At 38.1% G+C, this 16,432-nt stretch overlaps 1 protein-coding gene across 4 annotated transcripts in view; it reads left to right on the forward strand.

Annotated features, from left to right (window-relative positions):
* MYRF (myelin regulatory factor) overlaps nt 1-16,432 on the forward strand; it is a 233,319-nt gene that overhangs the window by 189,132 nt on the left and 27,755 nt on the right. For 3 of the 4 annotated variants that reach the window (XM_075325200.1, XM_075325203.1, XM_075325202.1), the window contains 4 exons: nt 2,255-2,316; nt 5,140-5,419; nt 8,262-8,356; nt 15,315-15,438. In XM_075325200.1, the coding sequence (XP_075181315.1) occupies nt 2,255-2,316; nt 5,140-5,419; nt 8,262-8,356; nt 15,315-15,438 (561 nt within the window). The remainder of the gene's footprint in view (nt 1-2,254; nt 2,317-5,139; nt 5,420-8,261; nt 8,357-15,314; nt 15,439-16,432) is intronic. The other variant, XM_075325201.1, reaches the window with a different exon arrangement.

The following is a 16,432-nucleotide window of genomic DNA, read 5'->3' on the forward strand; positions in this document are numbered from 1 at the left end:
CCACACGGACCATAAAAACGGACACAAAAACGGGACACGGACCCGAAAAACGGCCCGTAACACACGTGCGTGTTTTTCACGGACGTGTGAAGGGGGCCTAAGCCAAAGTTGTAAGCCAGCAAGTGTCTCAGAATATTTACATCGGATTGTTCAACTTTCAGGACAATTCCTTTTTTTTTTACTTACTTGTTTGTATTTTAGCACCGTTTGCCTCTTTGTTGCACTGTCTATTGCTGGCTTCAAAATGAGTAAACTGAGAACCCATCAGTAAGGTCACTATGATGGCCTGATAGGACGTTGATCACTCTTTTTTTATCTGTCAGCCTCTCAGGTGATGTATGACCAGAGACCACATCAAAGTAGAATGTATCGGGAAACAAAGATCCTGACTAAAACAAAAAGTGCAAAATTTTTAACGTGAGCCAATTGGAAAAAAAATATTTTTAACCCCCAATTTCCCAAAGGTCCCTGTTATATTTATGGCTTATTTTAAAAAAGACTTCTATGATATCACCTGGTTGGTTACAGTATAGATAGAAAAGGGGCAGGAGCAACACTATATGGACACAACATGAGGCTTTGGCAAAACTATTCAAGCCTGCCGCTGAAAATATTCCCCAGTTCAGTTGTTAGAGATCTTGAATATGGAGAACAATTAAAGCACCACTCCAGCGTTTTTTTTTTTTCAGAGTTGAAGTGTTGCTTTTAAGTGTAAACTCCACCCCCGGTTTTATACTCCCCTTCCGGCAGCTTCACCTTTTACCGGTGCCACTCCAGTCCTGTGGCATCATCTTGTAACTGTAAGTTCTGACTGTACGGAAGTTAGAAGTTACATCATGACATCTCAATACAAGTCTATGAGAGCCAAAACGAGGCTCTCATAGACTTATATTGAGCTGTAACCTCCAGCGCGCTACATTGGAGGTCACAAATCACCGGAGTCCAACTGGAGCAACGACACTGAAAACAGATGAAGATGAGTACAAAACAGGGGATTTAAAGCACCAACCCCAGCAGTGAAAAAAAAAAATGCTGGTGTAGTGCTTTAACACACAAAGTATAGTCAAAAGTTAATTTCACAATGCTCATGCTTTTTAGGGCTGTACTCACACAATTTGGTCATTTTATGTGTTTTTTTTATTTTTTTTTATTTTAGTAAATCTTTAAAAAAAATAAATTAGTATTTTTGAGAAATTGTGAAATACATGTAATAAAGTGTCATGGTCCTAAAGTATATCCCGAATACCCCCTGATTTGAGTATGCAAATATGCAGCAGTTTCTTTGGATACTTACATGTAAAAGGTCCAGTAATGAGTTCTCGTCTAACTTGTGGCTTTCGAGCTGTGGCAAAACTACAACCCCCAACATGCCCTCATCATAGCCTGTGTGTGTCAGGACATTCTGAGCATTGCCGTTTTGCTACATTTAGAAGGGTGTGGGTTGGAAACCATTGCAAAAATATTTTAATTGGGAATACAATTAATAAGCAACATGGAGGTAACATGTCTACTTAAAAGATTGTGATAACTGGGGGTCCCTCTGTATGCTCGACCATCCCTCTTCCATGTAGTAAGGAGGAATAGGGGCCTGTGCTGTCTGGTTACTGTGTTCCCCATTGTGACAACTTCTCTGGGTATCAAAATAGTAATTGCTAATCAGAAAAATAATCCCTGTTTAATACTCCGTATTGAGATTTTAGATATAAGACGTCTTCTATGTTAACTTTTTAAAGAGCAATTGTCACCCTGTTGAAAGTGTTTAGTTTTTTCTGTTATGTTATTCCCACTTTTCTCCTGAGTATTCTGTTTTTTGTTATTTTTAATTCCGCCATATGGTTCAAGAGATATGGGCCTTTTCATTTAGTGCTATTTTTAGTCTTTATCAAGGGGGAGTGGCTCACAGGGTAATTAAGCAGTGCAGCGTAAAGACATGCCCCCACAGACTCCTGTGAGCCACTCCCCTTTTGGTGAAGACTATAAAGATTAGCACTATATAAAAAGGCCCGTATCTCTGGAATTGTATGACGGAATTAAAAAATAACAAAAATAAAATATTCAGGGGAACAGCAGAAATAAAATAAGAGCAAAAAGTGACTACTTTTGACCACATCGCATGTTCTCTTTAAAGTGTCCCTAACCCTAAGAGCAGGATATAAAATAATTGTCACTGCTATATATACTGAAAGCTAGTAGGAATACATGAACAATAGATGAGATAACCATAAAACATTCTCTTCATCTTCTTCCTCGTCAGCACTTTACCTGACTCTCCCCCAGACTCCGGATCAGAGGCGTACTCCCCCCAGCAGCTGAATGGTAAGTGCCTGTGTAGGATTTTCCCCTCCTTCATTAGTGCTTTTATCCAGCTGGAGTTATCGGCCAGGGAAGAGAGAAGGTAAGAAGCAGATCAAGTGTGTAAATATACCGGCTTTCCTGTGGTGCGTGCCGATGGGAGGGAAGTGAGTGGAGACTCTGTCCGGTGGAGGAACCTCCGATGAAGAATGACCTGGACAGCGATGTTACCGGAGTGATGTAGAAGACAAGAAAACTTGTAGGTTGAGTTTTATGGAAACTTGGTAAAGAAGGTCTAAAGAGGTGAGCTATATAAGGGGAGGGGTGGCGGTAAAAGGGATGACTGGGGTGTGAGGATTCTTAAAAAAGGGAAAGGCTAAACTGAAGACTGATCTATCCTCTAAAGTGTGGACTTTGGAAACGAAAAAGTGAAATGGACATTCTACAGAGAGGATCCCCTTTAATAAATTCATTAACCCTATCCTAGTCGCCTTGATATGATACACTTCTGGAGACTCAATATGAGGCACGGGGGAGTGAAGGAAGTGAACAGATGACCGATGACAGGTGGGGGATCTTCAAGAAGGTAAAGTTGTCTATAGATTGGTGGACAGTCCCCATTTCCATTCGTTACTATGGATATGACACTCGAAAGTGTGTCCCATGACAGGTGTCTCAGGGACTTTGCTACTAGACGTTACAACAGGTGACCGTATTTGGGCTGGTGTCTTTGTGGGGCTCAGCTAGTGAGTGCAAACTTGAATCTTTGTTTATCAGAGCAAAGAAATGTCTGGAATTCCTTTCCTGCCCCTCCCTAAATTTATCAGGAGAAACGCTCTGGCCCCACACACATTCCCTGAGTTGCATGTTTTGTAACTTCTGCGGTAATAACGTACCCTACTGCTATAGGTGATGGTGTTGTGTGGATCCTCTTACCATGCCTGAGATCCAGTATGATTGGAAAGTTGGATTGTTTGTCAGGGAGCTCCCAATGGGGACCTAGTGGTGACCCTTCAATACCTGTCCTCACCAGTGGTCCTCCTAGGTTAAAAAGTAGGAACGGAGATTGATTGACCATTCATAGATACAAACTCAAGGAAATAACAGTACCACCTGCTCTAGATTGTCCACACTTTACCAACTAACTCAAATAGATTGTTTAAAAATCCTAAATCTATAAAATGTATTTAACAACCTTCTGTGTATACATCCCAAAAAGCAGGTAGCACTTCAGTATACATCTGTATGTCTATCTATCTATCTATCTATCTATCTATCTATCTATCCTTCCATCTATCTATCCTATCTATCTCTCTCCATCTTTTCATATATTTATCCTTCCATCAATCTATCCTTCCATCTATCCATCCATACCTCCCTCCCTGTTTCTATCCCTCTATCCCTCCCGCTCTCTATCCCTCTGTCCCTCTATCTCTCCATCTTTCCCTCTGTCCCTCCATCTTTCCCTCTGTCCCTCTATCTCTCCATCTTTCCCTCTATCCCTCCATCTTTCCCTCTATCCTTCCATCTTTCCCTCTATCCCTCCCTCTCTCTATCCCTCCCTCTATCCCTCCCTCTCTCTATCCCTCTGTCCCTCCATCTTTCTCTCTACCCCTCTATCCTTCCCTCTCTCTTTCCCTCTAGCCCTCCATCTTTCCCTCTAGCCCTCCCTCTCTCTATCCCTCTATCCTTCCCTCTCTCTATCCCTCTATCCCTCCCTCTTTCCCTCTATCCCTCCATCTTTCCCTCTATCCCTCCCTCTCTCTATCCCTCCATCTTTCCCTCTATCTCACGCCATGTTAAGATATTTAGGGGCTCAATGAATATTTCCACTTACTTTACTATAGATAGAGATGCTGTTCGGTTTCCATTAGATACATGTAACTCTGCAGTCACAGATGGATCTACCAGATTTTCTTGCTGTATAATAAATTTGTGGTATTTTTTCCATATATTATTTACCAACAGACAATTGCTCCATACTGACACCTTTATTTTTATCAAGGATTCTGCTTACATCTAATAGACACCACAGTATATTTGATGCAGAAACGGAATGTGCAATAATATAATTAACACCCAGCCAACTCTGGTACAAAAATGTACATTTTCTCTACCATAATGGTGTAATTACTTTTTACAAGAGCATAGAGCTCTTCTACTACCCTCTATCTATCTATCTATCTATCTATCTATCTATCTATCTATCTATCTATCTATCTATCTATCTATCTATCTATCTATCTATCTATCTTTCCATATATCTATCTATCCCTCTATCTATCTATCTATCTATCTATCTATCTATCTATCTTTCCATATATCTATCTAGCCTTCTGATGGGGCACATGGTGGATGGATTGCTATCCTATATACAGTGTGTGTTGTAATTGTTGGAGTATACAGCAGCTGCAGGCTTATTCTGGAGGGGCCGTGTTGTGCAGACAGCAGATGGTTCTGTGTTCTTTGCTTGAGTATTAGTATATTTCTGTGTGTCCTCTTTGTTTTGTGTCAGTTTCTCCTGTGAGCCTCCATAGTGTTGATGATGAAGATAAAAGTTGCTGTTTCCCCAGTAAACGAGTGAATTCTCCCACAATGTCAGAGCGCTGAATGATTCTGCTGAAAGCTGAAATCTGCAACTCTTATTACTGAGGTGTACTCTCAAATATTTATTTTACTACAACTACATCTCTATGTGCCTCCTACTTCTACTAGTTCTCTTCCAGCACATCTACTTTTCCACAATATGGCCATATTTTCTTTGTTTCCATAGAGGAGGACCATATTTTTGTGTGTTCGTTCTGGTTAGTAGTTAATTTCTTACGTGTATTTCTCCTTATTTTACAGATCCTCACCTGCTTCGCACTATGACCCCAGAAAATATTTGTCATATCAACCCACCTTCTCGCTTGGAGCACCCCCCACCTTCTCATCTTCAGGGACCACCTCCACCACACCCTGCACACCAGCAACACTATCCCAACATGCAACGGGACTTGTACCTGAAAGTGGAGTCCTTAATGCCCCAGTACCCACCACTTGGACCTGGTATTCCACCCACAGTCCTCCATCATACACAGCAATCTCAGATGCTTCAACAGCTTCTCCAGCAGCAACATGGATCAGAGTATGTACCACTGGAGTGACTATACTGGTCATAGGAAATAGTGAGGATGTCTTTCCATTTCACGTAATTCTCATTAAAATGGACTTCTTTATGAAAAGTCCCGTTCAGTAGTTTAACTTTTCGGGTTTGCTCACATGAGCATATATATCGGACAGGTGCTATCCAATTTTTTATACAGAATAAAACTGTGAGAGACAAGGTGGTAACAGAGTACAATGGCATGATGTGCTCACCTGGTTGGGGTTGTATATCCACAACCGTGGAACAATGTATGAATTGCCTACTTGCGGGTCCGAACTGTAAAAATCAGTATAACAGGAAGGAAAGGGTTAAATCAGCACTGCCAAAGGAGAAAACCAGGAAGGATAAAAACAGTAGTTTGAGTCTACGCCTTTCAAAGCAGGATGCTGCTTCTTCAGGACATAAAACTACACATGTAGGTAAAGGAAAGGCACTGTTTATTAATATTCATTAATATATACGTGTGTGTGTGTATATATCTATCTATCTATCTATATATATATATATATATATATATATATATATATATATCTGTAAATATACATTAATTGAAATTTTTGTTGGAAGGGTAGATGAATAAAAGCATAAAAAGAAAATAAAGAAATAATGAGAGAAAAAACGGTTAAAATGAATAACAGTGTTGATGTATAGTTATGTAAAATTTTATATAAATTGTATATGTATGTTCAAGGTTAAAAATAAAGGATAAATTATCTTTGTTGGTGTGGTATTTTCGTTTATCTAAAAGGAAAAGATGAAAAGCAAGTGACCGTGAATAAAAAGGAAAGGAATTCATTAAATGTGCGGGAGTATTACAAGGGATCAGAACTCGTGTGACCGACAGAAGGAAAATCAATGGGGGATAATAAGAGCTGTGTGACGTCAAAGAGACTATCGTGAGGAATCCGAAAATTATATAAATTGGTGAAACAAATTATTTTCACCAATAATATATATATAAAATACCACACCAACAAACATAATTTATCTTTTACTTTTAAACTTGAACACACATATACAATTTATACATTTTTAAATCCTTTTTTCCTCATATATTGCAGGTTGTGTGTCTGTTGTCCAAATGAATACAATTGTAGTGAGGGTAAGAAAAGAAAACAATTATATAATAAATACATATAATTTTTTTTTTCTTTTTTTATTCCCACTACAATTGTATTTATTTGGACAACGGGCACACCCAGTCTGCGAAAATATAAATATATATACATATATATAGCGTGTGTATATGTACACTATAGATCTTATTTTTGTATTTATACTATTTTAAATATACGACATATATTACATATGTGTGTGTGTATATGTATATATATATATGTATATATGCATATATATATATATATATATATATATATATATATATATATATATATATATATATATAAAATAATATACATCTCTTTTTATTTTTTAACCCTCACTACAACTTTATTCCTTGGGATAACAGACCCCATGTGACTACACAGGATCTTCGTGGTTTTATTCATACTCTTATGCAATTTAGGCTGTGCCTTTCCTTTATCTACATGTTTAGTTTTATGTCCTGAAGACGAAGCCTCATACTTTGAAATGCGTAGACTCAATAAACTACTATATTTATCCTTCTTGGTTTCCTCCATTGGTAGCACGGATTTAACCCTTTCCTTCTTGTTATACTGTTCCAATTTTTTTGATCTGATAGCACTCGGACTTATGTTATTCAATGGTTCAGTGCCAATCTCCCTATTTTTTTTTTTTCTCATGCCAAATCAGCATGAGAAAAAGATCATGGCATGCTGCGGTTTGCAGCTCAAATCAAATAGCACGCACCAATTCAAGTCTATGGGTGCAGTCCGTATTGCATTTGTTCTCCATCTTCTCCTCAGTATTCTCTGGTCTTCTTATCCAAGAGAATCCGATCACACTATGCTGACACTGGGATCAGAGTTTGATCAGTGTCATATTTCTTGGATGTGAGAATCTAAAGTCATGTGAAAGTAGCCCTAAGTCAGTGTTTATCCTCTTATGCCACATTGGGAGGGCAGAGTCAGCTTCTAACCACCAGATGGATTGTTAGTTTTTCCCTTCCTTATAAAAAATATGGATGGAACTTATGGGAGCCTTGAATATACTGTTTTTTGATTGACACTATAGATCATGTATGGGTTAACAGCTGTAGATTCTTTGTACATATAGATAACAAAAAAATATAATTATATTAAATAATAAAACATATAATCTATGAAAATATGATGAAATAAAAAGACAATGGTAAAAAATAAATAGAACACCAAAAACCCCAAAACAAAAATGCAACAACTTAGAAGTTACTTAATGGTAATAATGTGAAAAAGAAACACCTTTTTTTTTAATATATATTGGAGGTTTAAAGGGGTATTCCCATCTCCAAGATCCTATCCCAATATGTAGTAGGTGTAATAATAATAATATTAGCAAATATCTCCAATTAGAAATGTAGTATAGTTCTCCTGATATAGCCATGTCTCTTACCTCATGTGCAGGGCATTGCAGGAGCTTAGGTATCCATGGTTATGACCACTAGCAACTAACTGTGGCTATATGTGTGGTCGTAACCATGGATACCTGAGGACCAGTAATGCCCCGCACATGAGGTAGGAGACATGGCTATATCAGGAGAACTATACTACATTTCTAATTGGAGGTATTTGCTAATATTATTATTATTATTACACCTACTATATATTGGGATAGGATCTTGGAGATGGAAATAGCCCTTTAACCCTAAAAATTTAGGTTGACTGAAAAATAGTTTTTGTTGATTTCTGGTCCTTTATTGCAGGCTCCCCGTGCACCCGGCAAAGAAGAGGAAACACTCAGATTCTCCTAATCTGAGGGATCAAGTACCCAATGGAGGCATGGTGAAACAGGAGCCGGGTACTGACACACTGACATAGACCCACACACATATATTACATAACATGAGGACTAAAGGGTAACGTAGTCACGGTCCTAAAAGTGACCAAATACATCAAAAACAGGTCAGAAACAATTTCTTGCAAAAGTATAAAAAGTGTTTATTACATACAGTGCCTACAAGTAAGTGATTAAGGGATTTCACCAGCACAAAACTCCAGGCATCTTGTTCTTTAAAATAAAAACTTCTTTATTTTCTTGTCATTAAAAAGTCCATGCTATAGTGGTTAAGCCCATGTCAGAGAGGACGCGTTTCGAACATCCAGTTCTTATTCAGTCTCTAAACCATCTAGTCACAGAACTGTTTAAAAAGGGCTGAACCCAAACATGTGATCAAATGGAAGGAGAGAGCAAGACAATTACAAAAACATTAACCCATTAAGTTGGATCACTCCATATAGTGCCATAACACTTATATACATACATAGTATTTAAGCAAGATTAATATGCAAACATCAATTCATTTCTTTTATTTAAACCTTTCGGAAATCTTGTGCCCATTAAAAACATCCATTTTATTTCTCTCTGAAAAAGGATATCTTTCAAATTTCCACCTCTTCTGGGTAGTTTGATTTTTTCAATGGCATTAACTTTCATGCCTTTCAAATCACCTGCATGTGCGTCGCGAAAATGTTGAGACGCTCCTGATAATTTTCTCGTGGTGGCATTATTCACATCATAGATGTGTTCAGATATCCTTTTTCTGAGGGAACGACAAGTGCTGCCTATATATTGTAGCTGACAAATAGTACACGATATTAAATAAACTACATGGTCTGAACTGCAGTTTATTAGTGACATTATTTTATAAGTTTTTTTATCTGTGAATGAAGAAAAATCCTTTACATTTAACATATAACCGCATAGTCCACACGATCTGTGGCCACATTTAAACGAACCTGTACTAGGTAACCAATTGCCGGTATTTTTTTCCCCGTTAGTGGAACCGCACCTGTTCATGTGATCACTTGGTGATAACATGGATCCCAATGTAATGTTCCTTTTTGAAACAAATTTAACTCCATTTTTTAGGATTTGATATAATGTGTCATCTGTAGATAAAATGGGTAAATATTTTTTGATAATTTTAATTACATCATAATAGTTCTTACTATATGTTGTTGAAAAAACAACTGTCAATTCCTTCTGGCGACTGTCTTTGATTTTATTCATGTCCAAATATTGTGACCTACTCACTTTACTCGCCTTGGTTTTGGCTTTTTGAAGATTTTTCAATTTATAACCTCTTGCTAAAAACCTTTTTTCAGGTATCGATTCTTACACTGAACATCTGGCAGAGTGGTTGGACAACCACCTCCAATTTCTTCCCAAAATGTCCCCTGGCTATGTATTGGATAGCAAACATGTGTTGAATATTATCTCTCAAATGAAATGGCAGGATAATTATAGTTGGTTAACTTGTGATGTGCAATCACTTTATACATCCATTCCACATTCTCTTGCCATTTTGGCTTTGAGAGATTTGCTCAACAAATATTCTGACTACTCACTTGAACTTCAAAATTATTTGGTGGATGTGACTGAATTTTTACTTAAGAACAACTATTTTACCTTTCTAAATAAAGGTTATGTTCAGTTGCAGGGATGTTCAATGGGCGCACGATTTTCCCCTTCATTAGTGGGCATATTCATGTTTTGGTGGGAAGAACAATATATTTTCAATCAATGTAATCCTTTTTTCTCGGATATAGCATTATATCTGAGATTTATAGATGATGTACTTATTGTATGGCAAAATCCAAATAAAAAAATTGAGGATTTTATATTTTACATCAATAATAATGCCCACAATCTTTTTTTCACTTTTTTTCATGATGTATCAAAAATTAATTTTTTGGATATACAATTTCATGGGAAGGGTGATAATGGAGAAATTAATTGCAGCCTCTATAGAAAACCCATATCAGGCAACTCGCTACTACATGCGGGAAGTTGCCATCCAAAACATGTCATAGATAACATCCCTACAGGTGAATATGTCCGTGCTAGGAGGTGTTGCAACACCCAAAATAGTTTTGAGGTGGAATGCGACATTATTGAAAAAAGGTTTTTAGCAAGAGGTTATAAATTGAAAAATCTTCAAAAAGCCAAAACCAAGGCGAGTAAAGTGAGTAGGTCACAATATTTGGACATGAATAAAATCAAAGACAGTCCCCAGAAGGAATTGACAGTTGTTTTTTCAACAACATACAGTAAGAACTATTATGATGTAATTAAAATTATCAAAAAATATTTACCCATTTTATCTACAGATGACACATTATATCAAATCCTAAAAAATGGAGTTAAATTTGTTTCAAAAAGGAACATTACATTGGGATCCATGTTATCACCTAGTGATCACATGAACAGGTGCGGTTCCACTAACGGGGAAAAAAATACCGGCAATTGGTTACCTAGTACAGGTTCGTTTAAATGTGGCCACAGATCGTGTGGACTATGCGGTTATATGTTAAATGTAAAGGATTTTTCTTCATTCACAGATAAAAAAACTTATAAAATAATGTCACTAATAAACTGCAGTTCAGACCATGTAGTTTATTTAATATCGTGTACTATTTGTCAGCTACAATATATAGGCAGCACTTGTCGTTCCCTCAGAAAAAGGATATCTGAACACATCTATGATGTGAATAATGCCACCACCAGAAAATTATCAGGAGCGTCTCAACATTTTCGCGACGCACATGCAGGTGATTTGAAAGGCATGAAAGTTAATGCCATTGAAAAAATCAAACTACCCAGAAGAGGTGGAAATTTGAAAGATATCCTTTTTCAGAGAGAAATAAAATGGATGTTTTTAATGGGCACAAGATTTCCTAAGGGTTTAAATAAAAGAAATGAATTGATGTTTGCATATTAATCTTGCTTAAATACTATGTATGTATATAAGTGTTATGGCACTATATGGAGTGATCCAACTTAATGGGTTAATGTTTTTGTAATTGTCTTGCTCTCTCCTTCCATTTGATCACATGTTTGGGTTCAGCCCTTTTTAAACAGTTCTGTGACTAGATGGTTTAGAGACTGAATAAGAACTGGATGTTCGAAACGCGTCCTCTCTGACATGGGCTTAACCACTATAGCATGGACTTTTTAATGACAAGAAAATAAAGAAGTTTTTATTTTAAAGAACAAAATGCCTGGAGTTTTGTGCTGGTGAAATCCCTTAATCACTTTCTATGTATATGGACTGGCTCTCCAAACCTCTTCTCCGTGCACAGCCCAGGATTACTGGCTTCCATTGCACAGGTGAGCTGGGCAAAAAACCTTTTTTACTATTCATCTAGTGCCTACAAGTAGTATTCAACCCCCTGCAGATTTAGCAGGTTTACACATTCGGAATTAACTTGGCATTGTGACATTTGGACTGTAGATCAGCCTGGAAGTGTGAAATGCACTGCAGCAAAAAAGAATGTTATTTCTTTTTTTTTTTTTAAATTGTGAAAAGTTTATTCAGAGGGTCATTTATTATTCAACCCCTCAAACCACCAGAATTCTGTTTGGTTCCCCTAAAGTATTAAGTATTTCAGGCACAAAGAACAATGAGCTTCACATGTTTGGATTGTTTATCTATTTTTCCAGCCTTTTCTGACTAATTAAGACCCTCCCCAAACTTGTGAACAGCACTCAAACTTGGTCAACATGGGAAAGACAAAGGTGCATTCCAAGGCCATCAGAGACAAGATCGTGGAGGGTCACAAGGCTGGCAAGGGGTACAAAACCCTTTCCAAGGAGTTGGGCCTACCTGTCTCCACTGTTGGGAGCATCATCCGGAAGTGTAAGGCTTATGGAACTACTGTTAGCCTTCCAAGGCCTGGACAGCCTTTGAAAGTTTCCAGCCGTGCCGAGGCCAGGCTTGTCCGAAGAGTCAAGGCTAACCCAAGGACAACAAGGAAGGAGCTCCGGGAAGATCTCATGGCAGTGGGGACATTGGTTTCAGTCAACACCATAAGTAACGTACTCCACCACAATGGTCTCCGTTCCAGACGAGCCCGTAAGGTACCTTTTACTTTCAAAGCGTCATGTCAAGGCTCATCTACACTTTGCTCATGATCACTTGGAGGACTCTGAGACAGACTGGTTCAAGGTTCTCTGGTCTGATGAGACCAAGATCGAGATCTTTGGTGCCAACCACACACGTGACGTTTGGAGACTGGATGGCACTGCATACAACCCCAAGAATACCATCCCTACAGTCAAGCATGGTGGTGGCAGCATCATGCTGTGGGGCTGTTTCTCAGCCAAGGGGCCTGGCCATCTGGTCCGCATCCATGGGAAGATGGATAGCATGGCCTACCTGGAGATTTTGGCCAAGAACCTCCGCTCCTCCATCAAGGATCTTAAGATGGGTCGTCATTTCATCTTCCAACAAGACAACGACCCAAAGCACACAGCCAAGAAAACCAAGGCCTGGTTCAAGAGAGAAAAAAATCAAGGTGTTGCAGTGGCCTAGTCAGTCTCCTGACCTTAACCCAATTGAAAACTTGTGGAAGGAGCTCAAGATTAAAGTCCACATGAGACACCCAAAGAACCTAGATAACTTGGAAAAGATCTGCATGGAGGAGTGGGCCAAGATAACTCCAGAAACCTGTGCCGGCCTGATCAGGTCTTATAAAAGACGATTATTAGCTGTAATTGCAAACAAGGGTTATTCCACAAAATCTTAAACCTAGGGGTTGAATAATAATTGACCCACACTTTTATGTTGAAAATTTATTAAAATTTAACTGAGCAACATAACTTGTTGGTTTGTAAGATTTATGCATCTGTTAATAAATCCTGCTCTTGTTTGAAGTTTTCAGGCTCTAACTTATTTGCATCTTATCAAACCTGCTAAATATGCAGGGGGTTGAATACTACTTGTAGGCACTGTAGTTCAAATACAAGAAGTGACATACAAAAAATATCAAAGTATCAAATAACAATTATCAGGTTTTTCAAGGAGAGTCACTGATGACAAATCACATAGGGCCAACAAACCACATATGGCAAGGATAGAAATTAGTATACATGTAGTAAAAAGTTATATAAATAGACCTAATATAGATAGAATTAGGTTACTGAGGTATAGTAAGATAATGAACCATACACGTCTATTACATCATTTTTACCATATATTGGAGTGCAGCCATAGGCTAAAAGAGGGACTCCATAAGGAGGCTCCCATATAATATTCACTCTGAGTTTAACACCGTGTTCATTTCCTAAGCCTATGAGCCAGACCATCACAATCATTCACTCACCCATAGTGGTTAGTGGTGCCCAAGAAAAATGTGCCCCGGCGCACGTTTCGATCTCTTCTTCAGGGAGTCCCTATTTTAGTCTATGGTTGCACTCCAATATATGGTAAAAATGATGTAATAGACATATGTATGGTTCTTTATCTTTCTATACCTCAGTAACCTAATTCTATCTATATTAGGTCTATTTATATAACTTTTTACTACATGTATACTAATTTCTATCCTTGCCATATGTGATTTGTTGGCCCTATGTGATTTGTCATTAGTGACTCTCCATGAAAAACCTGATAATTGTTATTTGATACTTTTGATATTTTTGAACTATATCATAAACACTTTTTATACTTTTGCAAAAAGTTTGTTTCTGACCTGTTTTTGATGTATTTGGTCACTTTTAGGACCATGACTACATTACCCTTTAGTCCTCATGTTATGTAATTCTTAGTCTAGGGTGTAGTCTAGTACAATTGGTTGATATGGTGTCACATTCTGCCCTAACTTAGGTAATCCACACACATATATGTAGAGCAGGAACATGAAGGGTGAGTCCGCTGGCAAAGCACATTCACATATCTACAGTCTGAGGGCATGGTGGAGCATTTACATACAAGGATCACGTACTATTCGTATACCAGGGTCTGAGCATAGACTACTGCCATCAATATTCAACTGCAGAGGACAGAAGACGCATTGTCATATAATGTGTTTTTTTGTAATGGGGCTGTTTGTGAACATTTCATTTTGTGGTATAAATGCATTAGTTGCTTACCTTACTGCCAAAAGATCGGCATTGACCAGACAGCACAGCAAATATTATTAAAGGGAAATTACTAACTGTTTAAATCCGATTTTTATTTTTAAATGTTTTTTTGTTTTTTATTTTTGACATTTTTTATTTTTTACACCATGATCTGTACTAAAAAAAAAAAAAAGTCTTGCAATTTTTACACTGGCCACCAGGGCTATAATAGACTTATACTTTTTGTTCGTTCAGGAAATGCACATGTACATTAGCAGCAACAGACTGATCCTATGTTTTGTATTGAAATATCTAATGAGCGTGTGCAAATGTCATTACGGGGGTAGGGGAGAGCTTTGACATGGCCTATTCTGATTGGTGGATCCTGTTTTATCAGCTATATATAGAGGCGTTATCAGTCATTGTAATCCTTTCTGTGATGATAATGAGACTGCTGAAAACTGTTTAGTAAAATGTGAGCCTAAAATAGTCCCAGTGGTGTTTGTGAAAATTGCAATTGTTTATTTTTTTTAATACAGTTAGTAATGTAGAAAAAAAAATACTTTGTAAAAAAAAAAGTTTAAAAATAAATTTAACATAAAAGCCTGATTTTTAAAAAATAGGGCATTTTCTGTAATCTAAAAAAAATAAAGTTCTTAATGAGTTGTTTGCTAAAAAAAAAATACCATTTTGTGCTTCTAAAATGCCTTTTGTACTATATAATGTAATATTTGTGAACAGAACCCATGAATGCACTAATGTATAGACACCTAATATAGATAGCACTCACTAAAGATATCACTCCCACTGAAATAACACAACATACAATAACAAGGGTGGCATTTGGGGTTGGATTATGGGTACAACAGTCATTATTCTATTTTAATTAAATTTTTAATTATTTCAAATCCAGGTCTTATGCAAGATAATGACAGTCTGAACGGCTCCTACCTGGACCCCAATTATCAGTCTATCAAATGGCAGCCGCACCTACAGAATAAATGGGTCGCCCTGTATGACAGTAACTGCAAAGAGCTGTAAGTCTGAGCCACCTCTGTCCCATCGTTATATACGGGTGGGAATGGGGGGGGATTGTTTCTCATTGAAAAGACCTATAAGCAATGGGTCATCATCGGTCAATCCAAATAATAGGAACATAGCCTCTGTAGATGGCTGTTTTTTTACCTTAGATGCTTCTACGTAAGTAGTGCATGGGGTGGACATCACATTGGTGCAACTTTTGCACCGTACAGGGGCGCAAGAGGTAAGCGGCCACTTCCAGCTCCAAAGCAGGGGGAATTGTGCATTGTGATGTGTTATTGGACTGCAAAGGAACTAGATAGTGTTCTTACACCGGGGCCCCCTTCTGTCTGTGTCCGCCAATGAGAAATGCAGTATTTGTATGGGAGCCATTCATGGATTGGCCAAAGTATACATTTAGCTTCAGACATAACTTACAATTAGTGATGAGCGAGCACTACCACACTCAAGTGCTATGTACTCGTAACTAGTGATGAGCGAGCACTACCCTACTCAAGTGCCCGGTACTCGTAACTAGTGATGAGCGAGCACTACCCTACTCAAGTGCCCGGTACTCGTAACTAGTGATGAGCGAGCACTACCACACTCAAGTGCTATGTACTCGTAACTAGTGATGAGCGAGCACTACCACACTCAAGTGCTCGGTACTCGTAACTAGTGATGAGCGAGCACTACCACACTCAAGTGCTCGGTACTCGTAACTAGTGATGAGCGAGCACTACCATACTCAAGTGCCCGGTACTTGTAACTAGTGATGAGTGAGCACTACCATACTCAAGTGCTCGGTACTCGTAACTAGTGATGAGTGAGCACTACCATACTCAAGTGCTCGGTACTCGTAACTAGTGATGAGCGAGCACTACCATACTCAAGTGCCCGGTACTTGTAACTAGTGATGAGCGAGCACTACCATACTCAAGTGCCCGGTACTTGTAACTAGTGATGAGTGAGCACTACCATACTCAAGTGCTCGGTACTCGTAACTAGTGA

This window comes from Anomaloglossus baeobatrachus, chromosome 10 (assembly GCF_048569485.1).
Source record: "Anomaloglossus baeobatrachus isolate aAnoBae1 chromosome 10, aAnoBae1.hap1, whole genome shotgun sequence".
Classification (NCBI taxonomy): Eukaryota; Metazoa; Chordata; class Amphibia; order Anura; family Aromobatidae; genus Anomaloglossus; species Anomaloglossus baeobatrachus.